General features: G+C 32.1%; 4 protein-coding genes across 4 annotated transcripts; 1 reads left to right on the top strand and 3 right to left on the bottom strand.

The window, feature by feature from the left end:
• Positions 1 to 3,560: 3,560 nt before the first annotated feature.
• N7500_000177 (uncharacterized protein) lies at positions 3,561 to 4,716 on the bottom strand (the record flags this gene model as incomplete). The annotated part of the gene is made up of 6 exons (XM_056671323.1): positions 3,561 to 3,585; positions 3,825 to 3,901; positions 3,929 to 3,965; positions 3,996 to 4,137; positions 4,162 to 4,461; positions 4,596 to 4,716. The coding sequence occupies 6 exons, from the start codon at positions 4,714 to 4,716 to the stop codon at positions 3,561 to 3,563; spliced, it is 702 nt and encodes a 233-aa protein (XP_056536896.1).
• A 109-nt stretch (positions 4,717 to 4,825) lies between these two features.
• On the bottom strand, positions 4,826 to 7,210 carry N7500_000176 (uncharacterized protein; the record flags this gene model as incomplete). The annotated part of the gene is given in 9 exon segments (XM_056671322.1): positions 4,826 to 5,038; positions 5,059 to 5,136; positions 5,153 to 5,197; positions 5,249 to 5,394; positions 6,119 to 6,174; positions 6,210 to 6,226; positions 6,872 to 6,903; positions 6,940 to 7,009; positions 7,097 to 7,210. Coding segments are annotated over 9 exon segments (771 nt in total), but the record flags the coding sequence as incomplete, so codon positions are not given.
• Positions 7,211 to 13,053: 5,843 nt separating this feature from the next.
• Positions 13,054 to 13,248, top strand: N7500_000175 (uncharacterized protein; the record flags this gene model as incomplete). The annotated part of the gene is made up of 2 exons (XM_056671321.1): positions 13,054 to 13,113; positions 13,171 to 13,248. The coding sequence occupies 2 exons, from the start codon at positions 13,054 to 13,056 to the stop codon at positions 13,246 to 13,248; spliced, it is 138 nt and encodes a 45-aa protein (XP_056536894.1).
• Positions 13,249 to 18,438: 5,190 nt separating this feature from the next.
• On the bottom strand, positions 18,439 to 19,885 carry N7500_000174 (uncharacterized protein; the record flags this gene model as incomplete). The annotated part of the gene is made up of 3 exons (XM_056671320.1): positions 18,439 to 18,551; positions 18,695 to 18,725; positions 19,751 to 19,885. Coding segments are annotated over 3 exons (279 nt in total), but the record flags the coding sequence as incomplete, so codon positions are not given.
• Positions 19,886 to 22,507: the final 2,622 nt, after the last annotated feature.

Raw genomic sequence — 22,507 nt, 5'->3', positions numbered from 1 at the left:
ATAAATACTAGAACTTAAGAAAGAGAGTCTAGGAATTAGAGGATAAAGTAGCTATCCTATATTCTAATAAGATTAAGACTAAGATAATTATCGAGGTACTTACTTAGGAGTAAGATAAGGCGATTACCTACCGAGATATCGCTATCTATAAATATAGTAATCTTACTTTCCACCTTATAAATCTCTAGAACTAGACTAGTGCTAGTATACTAATTATAGAGACTATTACTACCTAAAAGTCTATAAAGATACCTAACACTCTAATACTTAGCGATAGTAAAGAAGTCTAATTTAAAGTATAGGGAACTATTATCTAATAGAAACTTAAAGTGAATACTAATTACTATCTATTACTAGTATACTATAAGCTCTCTATATAGAGTTATTATAAAGGGAAGGCCTAGTTATATACTAGACCCTAAATAAGCTCTAAGTTAAGTAACCCCTATATAGACACTAAGGATATAATTATCTATTTAAAAACTATTTTTATAAATCTAAACTAATATACTACTCAGCCTAGCATAGTACTATAGCCTAACAACCCAAAAGGGGTTGTTAGGCCATATCACCTAAAATATAATTTCATCTAAAATATAATTTTAACCAACCCACTATTTTTAATCAATTTTTATACCTCTAAAAATAACTCGATTAAATCAAGAATTAGAAGACCGTATCAAAATTGCCTTACAATTATATACTGAAAATCCTAGACTTAAAATCGCTAAATTAGCGTGGGAATTCGATATTCTGTACTAGTTACTCCTCGGCCGGTCAAAGGGTACAAAACCCTAGAAGGGCCGTATAGGCACCAATAAAGCCCTTAATTCTACCTAAGAAGCAGTAGTAATTCAATAGATTTATACCTTAAATACTAATACTCCGCTAACTACTAAGATAATTTATAACTATACTCTATCGATTCTTCGCCACTATAACCCCTAGGGGAACCTTAGTTACAACTAGGTATATAGATTTATTAAGCGACTCCCCGATAATTACCTCTATATTAAACAAAAACCTATGGAAAAAGACCGAATAGAAGTAGTTATACCTAGTTATTTAAATACCTAGTACGATAGGCTTACCAATACTATTTAGTAGTATAAGATTTACCTAAAAAATCTATATAACTTCGACAAAAGTTACTTTTAAATCGGCGAAGGATAGAAGTAAAAGGTTGTTTCTACTAGAGGAAGATATTCTAAGATTAGTATAGGAGGACCTATAGAATCCCTTACTATTATTAAATATATTTCCGCCAATAGTTAGGTTATACTACCTTAGTTTCTAGTAAAGGTAATGGTTTATATAGAGAATTGGTATCGTGAAACTAACCTCCCTAATGATTACTAGGTCGCTACTATACCTAATAGCTAGATAAATAATATTATTACCTTTTAATAGCTTTAATCTTTTAACTAATCTACAAAAAGCTAGGTTATAAAGGGGGATTTTTACCTACTTTTAATAGATAACTATAGGTCTTATTTAATATATAAATTCATTGAGTATTACTAGGATAATTCAATAATTCTATATTACTTTATACTATATACTATATATATATCTACTAGCCCCTTAATAATATCCCTTTTTAGGTATTAAAGCACTATTTCCAAAAGAATAATAACACTACTATCTAGTAGGGTAGATCTATAAAATTAAAGTCGGATTTCTTCGCTAATATCCACTAAATTCGCCTCGTAGTATTTAAAAGCTATATAATATAGTATAGGTTTATTAAATATAGAATCTATCCTATTAATTTAGAAAAGGGGCTTATTAAAATAGGGTAGGAACTAGAGCTTCTAACCGATCTAGTACTTTAAATATTCGATAGCGATACCCCTCCTCCTATATTAAGTTTAGTATATAGTTTACTAATTAAAACTATAGAAAAGCTTTAGGTATAGATTGATAAATTCAAGAGAAAGGGCCCTTAAATTAAGTCTTTTTTATCTAAGATATAGCGTTAATTAGACCCTATTTTAGATAGTGGCCTTACCTTAGTGGAAGTAGGAGCTTAGTACGCTAGCGACAATATTAAAATTTTAGACTATAAAAATCGCCGGGAAGCCTAGAAATCAAAGTAGTAGGTTAATATAGGGGGTCCTTAATTAGTTTATAATATAAAAAGGTATATAAAAATAAGGGATAAGGATATAAGGCGCCGAATCATTCGCTAGGCATAGAAAGAGTATATTATAACTATAACTACTAGGGCCGCTCTCTCTATATAGACCTAAGAAAGTGATAAGATTGATACTCAGGGGGATAGAGCGGAATCTAGGAATTCTATAAAATATAAATTTATTATAGATACTATAGGGGAATAGGTCAAAAATGATTGTTTTATCAAGTATATACTCGAAAATTATACTTTAGATAAAATTATATTTTGGGTAGTGCGGCCGTAAAACCCCTAAAGGGTTTAGTACGGAAGCGACGGGCTAAGTAAAGCCTATACTATATACTATAAATTAATAATAAAGCTAAAGGATAGTTTTACTAACTTCCTTACTAAGTTTATATAGCTTACTAAAGAAGCCACTATAATTAAGGAGAACTATAAGTATAATTTATACTTAAAGCTACTATATCTACTATAGAGCTAGATAATATAGATAGTTAATTAGAAGCTATAATATTTAAATCTTTCTCTAAGACTTACTAGAGTATATCTTATAAGATTAACCTCTAGTAGGAGGTAAAGACTATTTCCTATATATAATCCACTACTACTCCTAGTAGTAGTATAGGAATAGGATTAACTATAAAGTTAACCTATACCCCCTATATAAAATATAAAGAGAGCTCTAACCCTAGAAGACTCTTAAGCTCTAAGTAGGATATCCTAATAAAAGAAAGTCAATACTTTAGTTATAAGGAGTAAGGATATATAACCTATAACTATCTAAAGAAGAAGCTAGTTGATATTATTACTATAGCTTAACCTTCTCCCTAACGTAACCAGTAAACGAGTCGCTATTGTAAACAAGTCGCCATTGTAAACAAGTCGCCACCGTACCTCAATAAATGAAAATTAAATGTATTTATCTTAACCAAAACGCTATTAAATTAAATACACTAAAATCATCTATCTAGCTAGGTATCTATTGAATTTATACCCTATTGATCTATACCCACTATACCTCACTAGCGCCTATATACGTGGTTCTAAAGCCGGCGAAGGGCTTCTTTAGGGAGGGGAGGGAGGTACTTTATTAGCTTCCACCGGCTTAGTAATCAATTAAGAAGCTTCTTAAACTAAGAGGCCTTCTTCGGTGGGTATCTAGCTCCGGGATCTAGTACACTTTTACCTCTACTTCTCGTTAGCGGCCTATAATTCCTTATTTTCTTTAGTGAGTAAGATAGTACCTTATATTATAAGACAGAAGCCTTTTATAAGCTAGTTTAATATACAATCTAATAGGCTAGGTGGGCTTTATGATCTTATATAAAGTAAAGCTTTAATTAATAAAGCCTATAGATATAGTTCTTTCTCTATAAAGGGGGTTTTTAGGGTGAAATTCTAGCTTAATTCACTACCCTAGCTAGCTAGGGGGTAGGGGTTCGAAGCTAAATATTAAGCTTTAAAATCACTCTCTTTAGTGTAAAAGGTATTAAACTAACGTATTTCACCCCATTGCTGGACACACCCCATTGCTGGACACACCCCATAGCTGGACACCCAACCCAACCTATTAAATTTAAATGCATTTATCTCAACCATAACGCCATTAAATTAATTCAACTAACTAAGTGGTCTATCTGGACATGTTTCTCTTCTATGCCCTGGCAATCTACATATTCCACACCCCCGGGGCCGCGTACGTGGCTGAATAGCCGATTCTCTAGGTATACTAGGGCCGGGGGTAGGTGCTTTAGTTACTTCCTATTACTGTATAATTAATGCAGATACTTCTTGAACTAAGAGGCCTTCTTCAGTAGGTATCTGCCTTCGGGATCGAGTACGCTTTTGCTTCTACTTCTCGTTGGCGGCACGTAATTCCTTGTTTTCTTTAGCGAGTAAGATAGCACCTTGCATTGTAAGACAGAAGCCTTTCACAAGCTGGTCTAATGCACAATCTGACAGGCTAGGCGGGCTTCGAGACCTCGTACAAAGTAAAGCTTTAATTGATAAAGCCTATCGACGTAGTTCTTTCTCTGTAGCCGGTGTTTTTGGTATAAAATTCCGGCTTAATTCACTCCCCCGGCTCGGAGGGGGGGTTAGGGTTCGAAGCCGGATATTAAGCTTTGAAATCACTCGGTCGGGTCCAAATAGTACTAAACCGGTAGCTAAGAAGCTATTCTTGATTGTCTCCGATTTAAAGGCTTCAATTCGTGCGAGAGGGTATGCTTCGAGGAAGTCAAGTTTATCAATATAGTTGATCCCGTTCCGTATCTTAGTTTCAACCATCCGACCGTACAATCGTTTTAATACTGTAAAACAACCTATATTAAGAGGTTATAAAAGATAAGATAAATACACTAGTATATAGATTGGTATCACCTTATTTTACTCGCAAATTTTGTCGAATTAAGGTATTAAATAACTTCTATGGCTATCGAGTATTAAAAGCCGATACCCCCCCTTCGTACGTAAAGAAGTACTAGGAATAAAGAGCTTCTTAAGCCAATAAAGCCTAATTTCATCGGAGGTCTAGCCGTTAGGACTAACTTCGAAGCGCTAATCCTCCGGGAGGCCATCAAACCATAATTCAATAAAGACTTTACCTTTAAAAATCATACACAGCGGAAGGGCCTAGCCAGAAGTATTTGTACACTCAATAATAGTCACCCACTCTCGATTTCTAGGTTATAAAAGTGCTCGCCGACCGTAGTATTCACTCCTCGTTATAACCTTCACAGTTACCGTTAACCCTATCGCGAAACCGGTCTCGTCAAAGTTATAGATATCGTTAGGGTCGATTCCAAATTGAAGGATTGTCTTTTGGACTAGATTAAACCACTCTGTAATGATTTTAGGGTCTTCACATTTCGCACGCTCGTAGTTATACCGTTTCGAGAACTAGGAGGAGAGAAGCGGACGTCGTTTAACAAATTTTGTAACCCAATTTTGGCCGACCGAAAGAACCGGGGTAGTTCCACGCTTTTAAAGAAGAAGGTCTACTATTTCTCGTACTATAGAGGGCCGGGGGGCTACTCCACGTAGATCCATAGAGAGAATCTATTTTTCAAGAGATTCCTCTTTAATCTAGGTCAATTTCTGTAGACTAACGCGAGAAATCGCGTGGTTTTGTATACTATAGAGGCGTAAAGCGAGAGTTGAATTCGGTATATTAAATCGGCGGGCGGTTTCACGAATTGAAGAGATTTCTCGATTCTTAAAAGCCTGGATAGCTAGTAGGATCCTACCCTCTTGCTCTATTGAATTTTTAGAGCTCCGGGAGCGTATTGGTGGCATAGTGGGTGGTGGAAGAAGAAAGGGGTTAAATTAATTGACGCGTTTTGGGTGGGTGTCCAGCCATGGGGTGTGTCCAGCAATGGGGTGAAATACGTTAGTAGATCAAAAGCTATTTTTAATAGTCTCTGATTTAAAAGCCTCTATTTATATAAGGGGGTATACTTTAAGGAAATTAAGTTTATTAATTGCGGAGCGAAGCGAAGCAACCCATATCATAAGGGCTTGGGTATACGTCACGTGACCTTGCTCCTATATGAGGTCCAAATCCATAGAGTTCTAATGCGGCGAAAATGTCATCGCTGAGAAATGGCAGAATAATTCTGCCGGCAGTAGATATACACCAAGCCCAGCAATTGAAATTATTTAGTTATCACACGATAGTGATTATATAAAAAAATCCAGTACCTAACTAGGTAAAAACCTTGTCACTTCGCTCCACAAGGACTATGTGGTGGCCTTCGGCCACCAAGATCCCTCGTATAATTTCTCCTATTCTATATATTAAATTTAACTAGCTAGCTATATATATATTTCAATACTATAAAATAGCCTATATCTAGAGGCTATAAAAGGTAAGAGAAGTATAGAGGTATATAGATTAGTATGATTTTATTTTCTTTGTAGATTTTATCGAATCTTAGGGTTAAATAACTTCTATAGCTATTAAGTATTAAAAGCTAATACCCCCCTTTATATATAAAAAAGTGGTAGGAATAAAGAGCGTTTTAATCTGGCGAAGTCTAATTTTATTAGAGGTCTATCTATTAGGACTAACCTTAAATCGCTAGTCTCCTAGGAGGCTATTAAACCAAGATTTAATAAAGACTTTACCTTTAAAAATTATATATAGTGGGGGGCCTAGCTAGTAGTATTCGTACACTTAATAATAGTTACCTATTCTTGATTTCTAGGCTATAAAAGTACTTACTAACTATAGTATTCACGCCTTATTATAACCTTCACGGTTACTATTAACCCTATTGTAAAACTAATCTTACAAGGGATCTTGATGGCCTTCGGCCACTAGATAGTCCTTGTGGAGCGAAGTGATAAGGTTTTTACCTGGTTAGGTACTAGGTTTTAATTACGTAGTCACTATCGAATTTAGATTCGGGCGGTTTATATTATGTGATAAAGAATTATAATTGCTAAGCTTAGCGGATATCTACTCTGTACTGCCGGTAGAATTATTCTGCCATTTCTTAGCGATGACATTTTCGCCGCATTAGAACTCTATGGATTTGGACCTTATATAGGAGTAAGATCACGTGATATACACCTAAGCCCTTATGATATAGGTTGCTTCGCTTCGCTCCGTAATTAAAGTTATAAACATTATTAGGGTCGATTCTAAATTAAAGGATTATTTTTTAAATAAGATTAAACCACTATATAATAATCTTTAGGTCTTTATATTTTATATACTCGTAGTTATACTATTTCGAGAACTAGGAGGAAAGAAGAGGATACTATTTCACAAAGTTATATATTTATTTTTCGCTAACTAAAAGAACTAGCTAGGGTAGTTCCGCGCTTTTCGAGAAAAAGATTCGCTATTTCTCGTATAGTAGAGGGCTAGGGAGGTAATCCGTGAGAATCTATTGAGAGGATCTATTTTTAAAGAGATTCTTCTTTAGTTTCTATTAATTTCTGTAAATTTACGCGCGTAGTACAACGTTTAGTATAGCCGGAGAGATAGTTGCGTAAAGTTATACGCGGGATATTAAAAGTGCGCGTAGTAAGAGTAATAGAGCTAATATCTCTATTTTTAAAAGCCTATATAGCTAATAAAAGACTACCCTCTTACTCCGTTGAATTTTTAGGGGATTAAGGGCGAATTAGTGGTATAGTGGGTGGTTGAATTTACTAAGTGCTAATTCAAAGACACGTTTTAGGTAGGGTGGCGGCTTATTTATAATAGCGACTCTTTTACTGGTTACGTTATATTATTAAGCTTAATAATAAGAATAATAATTAGGGAAAAGTTAATACCTAGGTTAAGTCTCCTACCTAGGTAGATAGAAGGTATCGCTATACTTACTAGATTTATATAAGTTAATTAGAGGTCCTAGGGATAGTTTAGTTTTTAATACTAGACTAATATATAATAGATACTCTTTTTCTATTTTAGTACTTAGTGATACTAGAGTAGATAGATATATATTCTTAAACCGGGAGTTAAGTGTACTTCTTAGTAAATAATTTAGATTAAAAGCTAAAAGTATAGGATAGGAGTATCTAGTTTAAGGATTTAATAGGAAGCTTAGTAAGCTAATAATATATATTACCTTTTTTTAATATATATAGATAGTAGGATATAGTAGTAAGTTCTAATATTAATCGCTAATCTTAGAAAATATAATATAATCCTTAGAAGGAAATAGTTTATAGATAATAATATCCTATTAGATTATTATTAATACTAAATAATCTAGCTAGATAAGAAGACTCTCTTTAATAAGGTATTAAGTAAGATAGTAATACTAATACTAACTACTATTCTCTAGAGACTAAAGCTAAACCTTAATTATTAAGCTAATATTAACTAATAAGACTATCTTTTTAGCTAAAAGGAATTAGAAATAAAGGATAGCTATAGATATACCTAGGAATAATAGTATAGACACTAGTAAATTAAAGAATAATAAAAGATAGGTTATAACCTAAATAATAGGAGTAAGATAGTAGTCTTAAAGACTTAATAATAGGATAAATTACTAATCATTAATATTAGTACTATTAGAGATATTAGTTTTAATAGATTCTATAAGAAAGGAAAGATTAATAGAGAAATTAAACCCTTTATTACTTCGCTCTATAAGATTAACTATATTATTAAGGGAAAGAGTATATAGCCCTAGGACCCTAAAATTAATTAAATCCAAAGGACTCTTCTAAAAGAATACTATAACCTAGTAGAAGTCTTTTCGAAGAAAAATCCGATAAGTTACTACCCTATAGGCCTAGTGTGGATTATAATATTATTCTTAAAGCGGAAGTGTAACCTAGATATTATCCTCTCTATAAGCTATCACTTAAAGAGTTCAAAGTAGCGAAGAAATATATCCTTAATAATCTTAAAAAGGATTTTTTATTCCAAGTTTAGCTCTATATATATCCCTAATCTTAATAGTAAGAAAACCTAGTAGGGGACTTTAATTCTATATTGATTTCTAGAGATTAAATATAATTATAAAGAAAGACTACTACCCTCTACTACTAATTAATAAGGTACTATAATAAATAAATAAGGCTATCTATATAAAGCTTAATATCTAGTAAGGTTTCTACTTAATTTATTTAATACTAGAGGTAGAGGACTTCACTATATTCTATATAAGATATAGATCCTTTAAGTATAAAGTAATACTATTTAGATTAATAAATAGATCTATAACCTTTTAGAGATTTATAAATAATATTCTTTAAGAATACCTAGATAAATATATAGTTATCTTTATAGATGATATCTTAATCTATAGTAAGAATATTAAAGATTACTAGTAATAGGTTAGAGAGATACTTAGTTATCTATAAAAAGTAGGGTTATAAGTTACCTTACTAAAATCTAAGTTCTCTATAAAGAAGACTAAGTTCCTTAGGTTTATTACGAGGGATCTTGGTGGCCTTTGGCCACTAGATAGACCTCATAAAGCGAAGTGACTTATTAAGAGTTAGTTAGTTAGTTAGTGACTATATATTAATTATATAATTATCGCTAGATTTAGATTTACTAGTTTATATTATATAATAAGAACTTTTAGTACCTAGGCCTCTAGTATAGAGGCCTAGTAGAATTATTCTACTATTTCTTAGCGATTATTTTTCACTATATTAGAATCCTATAGATTTAGACCTAGACTTCGGCACAACCCACTCTAACCCGGACCCAACCCAACCCAACCCAACCCAAAATGGGTTTTGGGTCCATTGCCTCGACCCAACGATGGGCTTTGGGTTATAGCTTATAACCCAAAACCCATTGGGTAACCCATTAGGGCCCTAATATAGTGTAAACCAGACAAATAGACTTCTAGTGTGTAACTATATAATTAATGTATTTTTTGCTTATAATATTAAGTATTTTACTTATAGCGCTCTTCTAGAATAAATTGAGAATAAATTAAATAATTAAATCAGGATATATTTCTCTAATATTGCTCAAAATCCTTATCTACCCTACTCTTACGCTTCCTCCCTAAGGCCTATCTCTAAGTTATAGTCTCTAGTAACTCTAGCTCTGTTACCTCTATATCTATATCTATTAAATAAGGAGATATCTCTTATAGTCTATTATCTACTTGAGAATACTGGTTTTACAAGAAGCAGTATATGCTCTGGAAAACTGTATTGAGATGCGTGGAGAAGGGAGAAAGCTATCTACGTATGAAGACTATAATATACTGGGAGCAACCAGAGGTCACGTGATCTCTGACACCCCCTATGACTAGCGAATCCTAGTCTACACCCCCCATACTAGCCTAAAAGATCCCTTTCCTCAGTGTGAAAAAACCAGATATTTTTCGAGTATTTGTCTTTAAGATGATCCACTCATAGACAGAGAAAGTATAGGAGATAATCCAAATTGTCCGAAGCTCGGATAAATCATGATCCTTTCTATTAATCTATATAAATTGTAGGCTGTTTCCGATAGTTATATAGTCCTATTTATGAAATCCACCTTTTCAATAGGAGATATAGTAATAGCTTTATAAGGCTATTAGCGGCTATACTTACTGTGGGAATCTTAATAAATTTAACGGATCTAGTAGCCACTTCTTAACGAAGTCAATAAAATCGAACCGCGATATACTTAGTATTAGTATAAAATTCTAGGTTAGATACTAGGGTAATTACTCTATTATTGTCTATAAAGATAGGGATAGGTTTATAGAGAAACCTAGGGATCCCTAATTCGATAAGTAACTATATTAACTATAAAGCTTTTTATATAGTAAGAGCTTTAGTAATATATTCGCTTTCTATAGTTAATAAAGTAATATAGGGTTACTTTTTAGAGGTCTAAGAAATAATACCACCCCCTAGTTTAAATAGGAATCCGGAGGTTAATACGCCTTTTTCACTATATAGACCAGCCTAGTTAGTATTATAGAAGCCGATTAGAGAGGTAGACTTAGTCGAATCAATTGATTCTACCGATAAATTTACTATTAAGAGAAAAGAGATAACTAGATCTCTTAATCTAGTAAGGTATCGAAATACCCTTTTTAAAGCGCGAAAATACTACTCGCTAGGATTCTTAGTGTATTTAGTAAGCTTAATAGTGACAAAAGAGATATTAGGTCTTATTAACACTATTAGCTATACTAATATACCGATTTTTGTCTAATATTCCTTAATTTCTAGCTTTATAGCTAGGCTATTAGATTCTAATTGTAGAGTAAGTATATCCTTTTTATCTATAGGAGTTATAATAGCCTTATAATTTTCGAGGCCGAAGTGTATAAGGATTTTATCGATATAATCCTTCTAAGAGAGATAAATTAAACTATCTTAATCCTTATAGATATTAATAGTAAGATATCTTTAAAGTGGACCCTTATCTAAAATATCGAAATACTTAGAGATAGTGGTTTTAAAATAACTAATTACTATCTCTAAGGGAGATAATAGAAGTAAATCGTCGATATAGATCAATATATAGATAGGGATTTAATTAATCTTTTTCTTAAAGATTAAGTGATCTAACTATATCTTTAAGAATCTAATTAATAAGAGGATATTATAAAGAAGTTTATACTATTCCCTAGGACTCTACTTTAGACTATAAATTGTCTTCTTAAGGAGACCTATATAGTCTAGATACTACTTATATTAAACCTTAGGAAGCTTAATATAAATTAGTTCCTTTAGTTCTATATAAAGAAAGGTAGTAATAATATTAATATAATAAAGGTACTAGCCTTTAGACACTATAATAGCGGTAAAGATCTTAAAAGATATAGGCTTAGTAATAATAGTATATACCTTGTGAAAATCTAGGTCTTTAACTTAGCGAAAGCCTTAGGTAATAAGCTAAGCTTTATAGGTACTATTATACTTAATCTTAAATACCTAGCGAAGGGTAAGAGGGGCCCTTTTACCCCTATTATTTAAGTGAGGAATTTATCTCTAGGTACTATTTATTAGGTAGCGATTTAATTCCTTATATACTATAAGAAGCTATTTATCTTTTTTAAGGTAGGATATAGCTTATTTCTAGCTATTAGGTTCGAAACTAGGGTCTATTAGCTTAAGATTTAAAGTAGTAAATAATTCTTTAGATATAGTAGCTATAAAGAGAGTGAGTAATATATTAGGATAATTAGTAAGTAGCTATATTAAGTTAGTATTAAAGAATAATTTTAAAGCCACTATATTAAGGAATACTTAACTAGGTTTTCGAATATAAGTTAAATACCTTAGTGCTTATAGAGCTTCTAGTTTAGAAGTAGGTATAAAGTCCTTATCTTAATAGGTATTAGGAACTATATCTATATCTTAATAATTTAATTAAGGTAAGGAATCTATAGGGTAATCTATATTAATAGTCCCCTAGGAAGGAGACTATAGTTCTATAAGAACCCCTAATCTACCTATATTAAAGTGGATACCTTTATCCTCCTATTATACCTCTATATTCCTACTAAAGCTACCCTCTATTTCTTCGTATCGATCCTATTTAGGATTATCCTTAAATAATATAGGGTTTATTAGTAGGAGATTATTTTATAGAGTATTATCTTTATTAGCTAAATCTTTAACTATAGATAAGGGAGGAAAGGAAAGATAATTCGATTTAGTTCTAAAATAATCACTAAAAGTGTTCTAATCTAAGAAATTAACTAGAATATATTGTTTATAGTTAGGGGGTTTAGGCTCTTAATTAGGATCTATACTATCGATATTTAAATTATAGGTAGGGTTAGGTAATTACTTAGTAGGAGTCTTATTAAAAATTATATTATAAGACCACTTAATCTTCTTTATATATATATTATAGAGAATATAATTATTACCCTTATTATAAGCGATTAATTTAGCTTCTTCTATATAAGAATCTAGCTTTATAGACCACTTTTCTTTAGGGATTAAGAACTAGTATTAGTAGCTAAGGGTATAGAGGTTTAAAAGGTTAGGTTTCTTCCTAGTGAGTACTTTATATAGAGATATTCTAATCTATAAGGAATAGAGATAATTTATTGTGTAATTAACGCCTCTAAGAAGATATCCCTAAAGATATTTAACATATTTCACCCCATTGCTGGACACACCCCATGGCTGGACACCCACCCAAAACGCGTCAATTAATTTAACCCCTTTCTTCTTCCACCACCCACTATGCCACCAATACGCTCCCAGAGCTCTAAAAATTCAATAGAGCAAGAGGGTAGGATCCTACTAGCTATCCAGGCTTTTAAGAATCGAGAAATCTCTTCAATTCGTGAAACCGCCCGCCGATTCAATATACCAAATTCAACTCTCGCTTTACGCCTCTATAGTATACAAAACCACACGATTTCTCGCGTTAGTCTATAGAAATTGACCTAGATTGAAGAGGAATCTCTTGAAAAATAGATTCTCTCTATGGATCTACGTGGAGTAGCCCCCGGCCCTCTATGGTACGAGAAATAGTAGACCTTCTTCTTCAAAAGCGTGGAACTACCCCGGTTCTTTCGGTCAGCTAAAATTAGGTTACAAAATTTGTTAAACGACGTCCGCTTCTCTCCTCCCAGTTCTCGAAACGGTATAACTACGAGCGTGCGAAATATAAAGACCCTAAAATCATTACGGAGTGGTTTAATCTAGTCTAAAAGACAATCCTTTAATTTAGAATCGACCCTAACGATATCTATAACTTTGACGAGACCGGTTTCGCGATAGGGTTAATAGTAACTACGAAGGTTATAACAAGGAGTGAATACTACGGTCGGCGAGCACTTTTACAACCTGGAAATCGAGAGTGGGTGACTATTATTAAGTGTACGAATACTTCTGGCTAGGCCCTTCCGCTGTATATGATTTTTAAAGGTAAAGTCTTTATTAAATTATGGTTTAACGGCCTTCTAGAGGATTAGCGCTTCGAAGTTAGTCCTAATAGCTAGACCTCCGATAAAATTAGGCTTTGTTGGCTTAAGAAGCTCTTTATTCCTAGTACTTCTTTACGTACGAAGGGGGGGTATCGGCTTTTAATACTCGATAGCCACAGAAGTCATTTAACACCTTAATTCGACAAAATTTACGAGTAAAATAAGGTAATACTAATCTATATACCAGCGTATTTATCTTATCTTTTATAATCTCTTAATATAGGTTGTTTTGCGGTATTAAAACGATCGTACAGTCGGATGGTTAAAACTAAGATACAGAACGGGATCAACTATATTAATAAACTTGACTTCCTCGAAGTATACCCTCTCGTACGAATTAAAGCCTTTAAATCGGAGATAATCAAGAATAGCTTCTTAGCTACCGGTTTAGTACTATTTAGACCCGACCGAGTGATTTCAAAGCTTAATATCCGGCTTCGAACCCTAACCCCCCTCCGAGCCGGGGAGTGAATCAAGCCGGAATTTTATACCAAAAACACCGGCTACAGAGAAAGAACTACGTCGACAGGCTTTATTAATTAAAGCTTTACTTCGTACGAGGTCTCGAAGCCCGCCTAGCCCGTTAGATCGTGTATTAGACCAGCTTGTGAAAGGCTTCCGTCTTACAATATAAGGTGCTATCTTACTCGCTAAAGAAAACAAGGAATTACGTGCCGCCAACGAGAAGTAGAAGCAAAAGCGTACTCGATCCCGAAGGCAGATACCTACTAAAGAAGGCCTCTTAGTTTAAGAAGTATCTACATTAATTATACAGCAACAGGAAGCAACTAAAGCACCTACCCCCGGCCCTAGTATACCTAGAGAATCGGCTATTCAGCCACGTACGCGGCCCCCCGGGGGTGTGGAATATACAGATTGCCAGGGCATAGAAGAGAAACATGTCTAGATAGACCACTTAGTTAGTTGAATTAATTTAATGGCGTTATGGTTGAGATAAATGCATTTAAATTTAATAGGTTGGGTTGGGTGTCCAGCTATGGGGTGTGTCCAGCAATGGGGTGAAATACGTTAGGTAGTTAATACTTAGTTATAATAGTAATAAGGGGTTCGATAAGAAGTCGATTTTTGATCTTAGTAACCCTATTTAATTACTTAGTGTATAGAGGTATAGGATCCTAAATAATACCCTTTATAGAAAGGTAAGATACTAGTACCTTATACTCTATAGTATTATCTCTATATACTTACTTCACTAAATATCTAAACTATATATTTAGATAGGCTTTAAAGCTAAATAAATCTCTCTATAACTTCTACTCTTAATTTAAGAAGAAATACCTATATAAACCATATAGCGTTATCTATAAAGGTAATAAAATATTGTTTACCACTATATAAAGTAATTAAGATAGGGCCCTAAACGTTAAGATAAATCAGCTCTCTAGGTTTAGATCTAATCTATTTCTACTTCCTAAAGGGTAAGGTATATCCTTTTCCTTTAATATAGGGAGTGTAAGGGTATATAATACTAGCACCTTTCTTAAGTTTAATACTATTAGTATAAATCTCTATCTTTCGTACTTAATCTTTACTAGTATAGTAGGTATAGCGATATACTAGATTAATAGAAATAGGGGCTATTTTATCTAGGGCGAACACTAAATTTAAGGATCTAGAGAGTAAGTTAACTAAGATTATATAATTAAGCTTATTAATTCCTAGATAATTTAGCTAGTAGTGTTTACCTTTATAGGTAGTATAACTAACTATTATTATTGCTAAACTAAGGGATTTATTTTAATAAAGGAAAGTTATTATCCTATTCTTTACCTAGGTACCTATATTAGCTTTATCGAGAGCTAATATAGAGATAAGACTAGATCTTAATCGAGGTACTAGCTATACCTTTTATAAGGTAAGTAAAGTAAGATATTTAGAATAGTTATGATTCTATAATTAAAGAACGATATTACTATATCCTTCTATATAAAAGATATCTCTAGTGGCTATAGAAACTAGTAGAATATATTCTCTAAAGTTAATAAATATAGATCTATAGGGAGTTATATAAATACTTATTCCTAAATCGATTATCTATTGTGAAGTATTATTTCTATTATCTATAAGATATCCTTCTTTTAAAATATAATAGTAGTCTTTTCTCTTATTAAATAAACTTTGATCTTTCTTAATATAATGATCTAAATATAAAGTATTTATAAAGAGGCTATTATACTTAAGTAATAGATCTCTGGTAGGTAGTCCTTATTAAGGTACTAGGTTAGAGAAGGGATTATAGATAGTATTAGCCTAAGGCTATTACTACTAATTAGTAATAATATTACTAGTAGTATCTATATAGCCTATAATTTAACTAGGTATAGGAATAGAGACTTACTAAGGCTACTATTAAGGTTAAACCTAAAGCTTAGTAGTATTTACTTAGATAGTGGCTTTAAGGGGATACTTATTTATATAATAATTACCCTATATACTATAAATATAATAAAAAATATCTATATAGGCTATAGATTTACCTTTTAAGGTCTTATCCTTAGTATTTTTAGCTAAGTTTTCGGCCTCCTTATTATCCTTTTTCCTATCCTTTTTTATAGTATTAGTCGAAGATAAGGTAGGTATATATAATATAGTTATATTTACCGAAGCTATAGTGCTAGAGATTAATTTATTAGTGGTTTCTAACTTAGTGAATTAGATATAAACCTATTCTATAAAGTTCTTATCTTTCTTATTAATAATAAGGTTCTAAATAAAAGAAGTATAGTGTGGATTCTCTATAAAGGCTTATTTAAATTAATAAAGTTTAATTAGTGCTAGAATCTTCTAAGAAGAACTAGCTATCTAGTTAAAATCATAAAGTATATCCTAGAATCGATAAACAAAATTATAGGTAGAACCCCCTTTATATCGTAAATCATAGAATTTAGTATATCGAGTATAATATTCTTAGTATAAGTTATATAGTAGTTATTTCTTAATTTAAATAAGGTAGTATAGGTATCGAAGATATTAATAATTAATAAGGTAGGCCTAACGTTAAGGGTCTTATAAAGCTAAGTTAGGACTTTGTTATTATATAGATCCCACTTCGAGATACTATCTTAATAGATCTCTATAAGACGCTTATTATCTTCAACGACCTCCCTTCTATGAGTATAGATCGTAGTAGTGTTAATATCTATAACACCTTCTTCGATAAGAAGTTAATAAATATAATTATTTCTAGTATCTTTGTATAGTAGAGGTGTAGGGTAAGGAACCATATAAAGAGCTATACCGACGTAGTATCAGTTGTTACTACCGATGGTAGTCATAAAAGTAGACTCCTAATCTCGCTAGTTAGATAGTCCTTTAAGCTTTAGATAGCTACTAGCGAGGTCGGTATCCTCAATGCCTTATTTATAGTATTGTATATCGAGGTCCTTATACCTCTCTAGGCCGGGACGAGATATTATTGTGGGTAGAGCACTAGCGGGGTGCGACGAATAGGGTTTCGGCGAATAGGAGGTTCGACGAATAGGAGGTTCGACGAATAGGAGGTTCGACGAATAGGGGGTTCGACGAATAGGGTTTCGACGAATATAGGGTGTAATGATTTTGAAATCCGGCTTTTTAACTGGCTAGTGACAGTAAGAAAAATGGGGTTTTACCACTTGGTTTTGTGGGTCCCCGAGGGGTTGATAAGACTTGATTCGTCTAAATCAACAAGGGGTGCGACGTAAGCACCTAGTGGAGGACTCGAGGTCGTGGAATATACTTGATTTGCAAGGATTCCACGGTGAGTAAGGTGCTCATAACCTGAGAATACTGGTTTTACAAGAAGCAGTATATGCTCTGGAAAACTATATTGAGATGCGTGGAGAAGGGAGAAAGCTATCTACGCATGAAGACTATGATATGCTGGGAGCAACCAGAGGTCACGTGATCTCTGACACTACTCCTTCCTCCTCTTTATTATCACTAATTAGGTTAAGCTTAGTATCCTCTATATATTTATTGTTCTACTCCTTCACTAACTTAATCTTAGCTAGTGTAAAGAACTACTTAAGCTACTTTACCTTAGAATCCTTAATATTAAATCTTATTATATATAGAAATAATATAAGCTCCTTAATTATTTTAGACTTTAGATAACTATAGCGGTAGTGATAAATATCCTAAGTAGTATTAAAGAGCCGTTTAACACTAGCACTAGTTACTAGGATAGAGAGAATATTATAAGTAAGTAATATAATTATAGGGAAATAAGATTAGTTCTCCTACTAGAATTAAAGAGGTTTAATATTAATTAGATCTAGTAGTATAAATATATTAGTATTATCCTATATAGGGAAGAAATAGATTATAAATATACCACTATCGAGATATTAAGTTATTTTATCACTAGCTAGCTTTATAGATATCTTATTACTCTTTAGTATCTTATTTAGTCTAGAACTAGATAATACTATTATTAGAGTATTAGTTAATCCTTAATTTATTATAAGGCGCTCTTAATATAGAATTAATAAGTCCTAGAATAATTTCTAGTAGGTATTATACTAGTAAGGCTCCTAATTATTAGATTAAAAGAACTAAAACCTACTATTAGGTACTAGTATTATCCTAACTATATAGATATATCCTTTAAGATTATTAGTTTAAGAGTAGTACTTATTAAGTTTTAAGTGACTAGCTATAAGTACTTTAAGTATATCTAATTTCTATAGAACACGCTTATATTTAAGTAGTGTCTCTACTTCAAAAAAGTGATTAAAGAGGGTATTATAAATCTTCATAAGATATATAGTAACCTTCTTTATCTTTAAGAGCTCTATTATATAGTTAAAGAATAGCTAAGTGATTTATAGAAGATAGTTAATTTAATACTATTCTTAATTATTAAGTAATATCTCCTTATAGTTATACTCTTTATAGAAGGGCTAGAAGAAACTATATAGTCTCTTTATATAACAAAGTATTAAGAAGGTAGAATTCCACTAAGTCCTTATATCCTAGATTAGAATAAGCTAGGATCCCTTTTCTTAAAGTCAGAGAAAGGCCGCCTAGTATTATAGACTTATATAGATATATATAGTAAGATAACGGACCTTATTTAAGGTATAGGAGATCCTTTATATCTAGTACTAAGTATTTACCTTTACTATAGATAACTTCTGGTTAGTCTACTTTATTTCTATATTCTTACTTAGAGGGATAGCCTTTAAACGATTAAGTAGCTAGTTTAAATAAAGCTAGATAATATAGGTAAGATAGGGTATTTAGATTACTATTATATCGCTAGAGAGTGCCTACATAGCCTTAACTATTATCTTATTATTAGTTATATTATTAGTTATTGCGGAGCGAAGCGAAGCAACCCATATCATAAGGGCTCGGGTGTACGTCACGTGACCTTGCTCCTATATGAGGTCCAAATCCATAGAGTTCTAATGCGGCGAAAATGTCATCGCTGAGAAATGGCAGAATAATTCTGCCGGCAGTAGATATACACCATGCCCAGCAATTAAAATTATTTATCACATGATATAAACTGTCTGAATCTAGTTAACTATTTAAATACGATAGTGATTATATAATTAAAACCCAGTACCTAACTAGGTAAAAACCTTGTCACTTCGCTCCACAAGGACTATCTGGTGGCCGAAGGCCACCAAGATCCCTTGTAACTCTAAATACCTAATCCTAGATCTTATACTTAACTAGAGTTTTAAGGAGTATACTACTTAGATTTAAACTAGTATAGGAACTATAAAGTAGTTTAAATCTAAGTAGAACCTCTTAATATACCTAGTTACTATTAATAAAATAGCTAGTAATAGCTATAAATACCTAGTTATATAGAGAAGTCTAGTAATCTAATATAATTAAGATTTTTATATTATTAGGTAGTGTTTAGAGGATAGATTTCTATTATTCTATAATAATATTATATAAATAGTGATATATTATAGTAGTAGAGGGTATTAGAGGGAGAGATAGTGTAGAGTGGGCTAATTAGAATAGCTTATAAAATATTAGATATTCGATAAGGTAGAATAGAAGTCGATTAAGGGTAAGAAATTAGAGAAGATACTCTTCCTATACTAATTATAAAAAAGGAGCCTCTAGTAAGCTATAATCCTATATATCTAGGAGTGTTAGGGAAATTAGATAACTAAATAAAGAGGTAAGGAGATACTACTTTTTAAAGGAACTAGGTAATTTCTCCTTTCCCTCCCTATTAAGCTTTACGATAGCCTACTATCTTTAAATACTTTAATATTATTAATATACTATAATAGCCCTTTCTACTAGGTAATAGAGAATAGGGATACTCTAGGATCTTTAAGTAGCGCTTATATATTATTACCTTTAGCGCACTATCTTTAGTATAGGTAACTTAGTTAAAGTTACTTTATATATTTAAATTACGATTTAAATCCTAGGAAATCTTACTTTTCTACCTATAGTTAGTTTATAGCCACTACTTAACCTATTCTTTATATACTATATTATTATAAAGTATATATACCTTTCTCTAATCGGGGCTAATATAAGTAAGAGAGTGTAGAATTAGTAGAAGGTTAGGGGGCTAAAGGAAGTTAGTATTAATAGTATTAAATAGCTTAATTATAAGCTAGCTACTAGATAGGGTTAGAACTTATAAAGAGGGTATAAGATAGCTAAGGTTATCTATATCTATATCGTAAAGAGTATATAAAAAGTTAGAATACTAGCTTTAGGATATTATAACTAACCAGGGGAATACTATAGAGGTAAGGGGGAGAGATAGAGAGAGTATATACTTATAAGAGAAGAGTATATAAATAGTAAATACCTTGGTCCTATAGTAAAGTAGATAGATTAAAAGCTATAAGCTATAATATTATATAATTGGCTATATAAGCTCTATTTAAATAGGTCTAACCTAGGAGAACCTAATAGGACCCAATAGGACCCATCGAAACCTAAGAGAACCTATTCATAACCTATTGAAACCTAAGAGGACCTATTCATAACCTAGTCCCCTAGAAGATCCCTTAAAAATATTTTATTTACCCTCCTAGAAGAGCTTTTCTGACCGCGGTCAGAGATAATAATATATATACCTACCTAACCCCCTAGAAGGGCTTTTCTAACCGCGGTTAGAAATAATAGTATATACACCTACCTCCTAGAAGTGATTTTCTAACCGTGGTTAGAAAATACAATTCGGAGTATATATAATAAGTTAAATATAGGAGAAGAGAAATATAGCTTTAATATAATATTAATTATATATAAAATCAAATAAGAATAAGATATTTCTACTTATATCTATAGTTATCCTATAATATATATATACTCCCCTCTACCACAAATATATATTTTTAGGGTGTTGTTACACCCACCCCTCCTCTGGATCACACCACCCCCCTACCTGAAAATTCAGTCACCGCCTTCCCGATTGGGTGCGACACTAAATTGAAGCCTACTTCTGCCTACCGCTCTCCACACCGCCTTTGTGTTAAACACCTATATAATACTAGTAAGACAGTAGATACCTACAATTTATATATAAACCCTATACAAAATTAAGTCACTTTTATCATATAATACTCTATATATATATATATAGATAGGATCAAACAAATTAATATTCTAATTCTAGTTTATATATATTAACCTACCTTCTTCTTACCTATTTTTTTATTACTTTCTTCGTCAATTCTATCAATCTCTTCACTAAATTCATTATTTACACTATTAATATAGCCTCCCTAGGCCTTAGTTATCTAGATTCGGATCTAGATTCCGATCTAGAGATCGTCCCTAAGTCCCTACCCGCTATACTAAGTACTAAGCTAAGCACTAAACCGCTAAATACTAAATCCTAATACCTACCTATACCTTTACTAGGCCCTTCTATCCTTAGTTAGTGGTATAATAACCCTAAGGGTATAGTTACGTTAATAAAGGACTTTACTAAATATAATAGCTTTACGTTATTAACCTTATATTTAAAGCGTATAAAGAAGGGGGTAAAGAAAACTATCTAACTATACTATAATCGTGGTCGTAAGTACCGAGAATGACTCGATTATACTCGTATATAGGAGATAATAACGCTTACTATCGAGTACCTATTTATAATCTCGCTACGCCTCTAATATAATATAAATTAGTGGCTTATTATAGTTAATAACCTAGATTATAACTATAGCCCTTCCCTACTATCTACCTATTTAGTATATCGAAGCGAGGAACTTACGACTAAAGTAGATAAGATCTAAAAGTAAGTTAAATAAGGGCTCCCTACCTATTAAATCACTACTTAGCTATATAAGGACAATCCTAATTCCTATCTTTTACCCTATAATATCTATAACTTTCGAAGGAAGCTTAATACTTAATTCCTTTCTAGTTATATACCTATCTAGGCTCTACTAATAGAGCTCCCTAAAAATAGGGACTAGATTTTTAAATATAAAGTAGATAAAGAAAACTATATTACCGCTTTATTTTATATATATAAAACTAGTATCGCGATACTAAAGCTAAATCCCTAGGTTATTTCGATAGACTATATATATAAGATAAATTAATATAGGTTACCCTTACTTAATATTATTAGCTTTTCTATAATAGGATCTATATTTTACCTTAGCTTTATATTTATTAGGGATAAGAAGGAGGAAATATATAAAGTGATTTTAAACTATCTTACTAAAGCCTATAAATCCCTAGATCTTAAACCCCTATATATAATTCTAACTAATAAAGAAAAAGTACTTATAGCTACTATTAAAGGTATCTTTCCTAGTATAAAGAATATAATCTATATCTAGTATATTAATATATATATCTTAAAAAAGGCTTAACTAATCCTTTAAGATTAGATTATAAAGGCCTAGAGTAAGCTATATACCACCTAGTTAAATACCACCTAGTTAAATACTACCTAGTCGAATACCTAGCGTTAAATAAAGGCCTAGCGAGAGAGGGAGCTTACCTAGAAGGTTAACGAAGGCTAGAAGAA

Source organism: Penicillium coprophilum (assembly GCF_028826855.1).
Source record: "Penicillium coprophilum strain IBT 35676 chromosome Unknown utg000001l_segment0_segment0, whole genome shotgun sequence".
Taxonomy (NCBI): Eukaryota; Fungi; Ascomycota; class Eurotiomycetes; order Eurotiales; family Aspergillaceae; genus Penicillium; species Penicillium coprophilum.
This window is presented reverse-complemented; position numbering and strand designations above follow the sequence as displayed.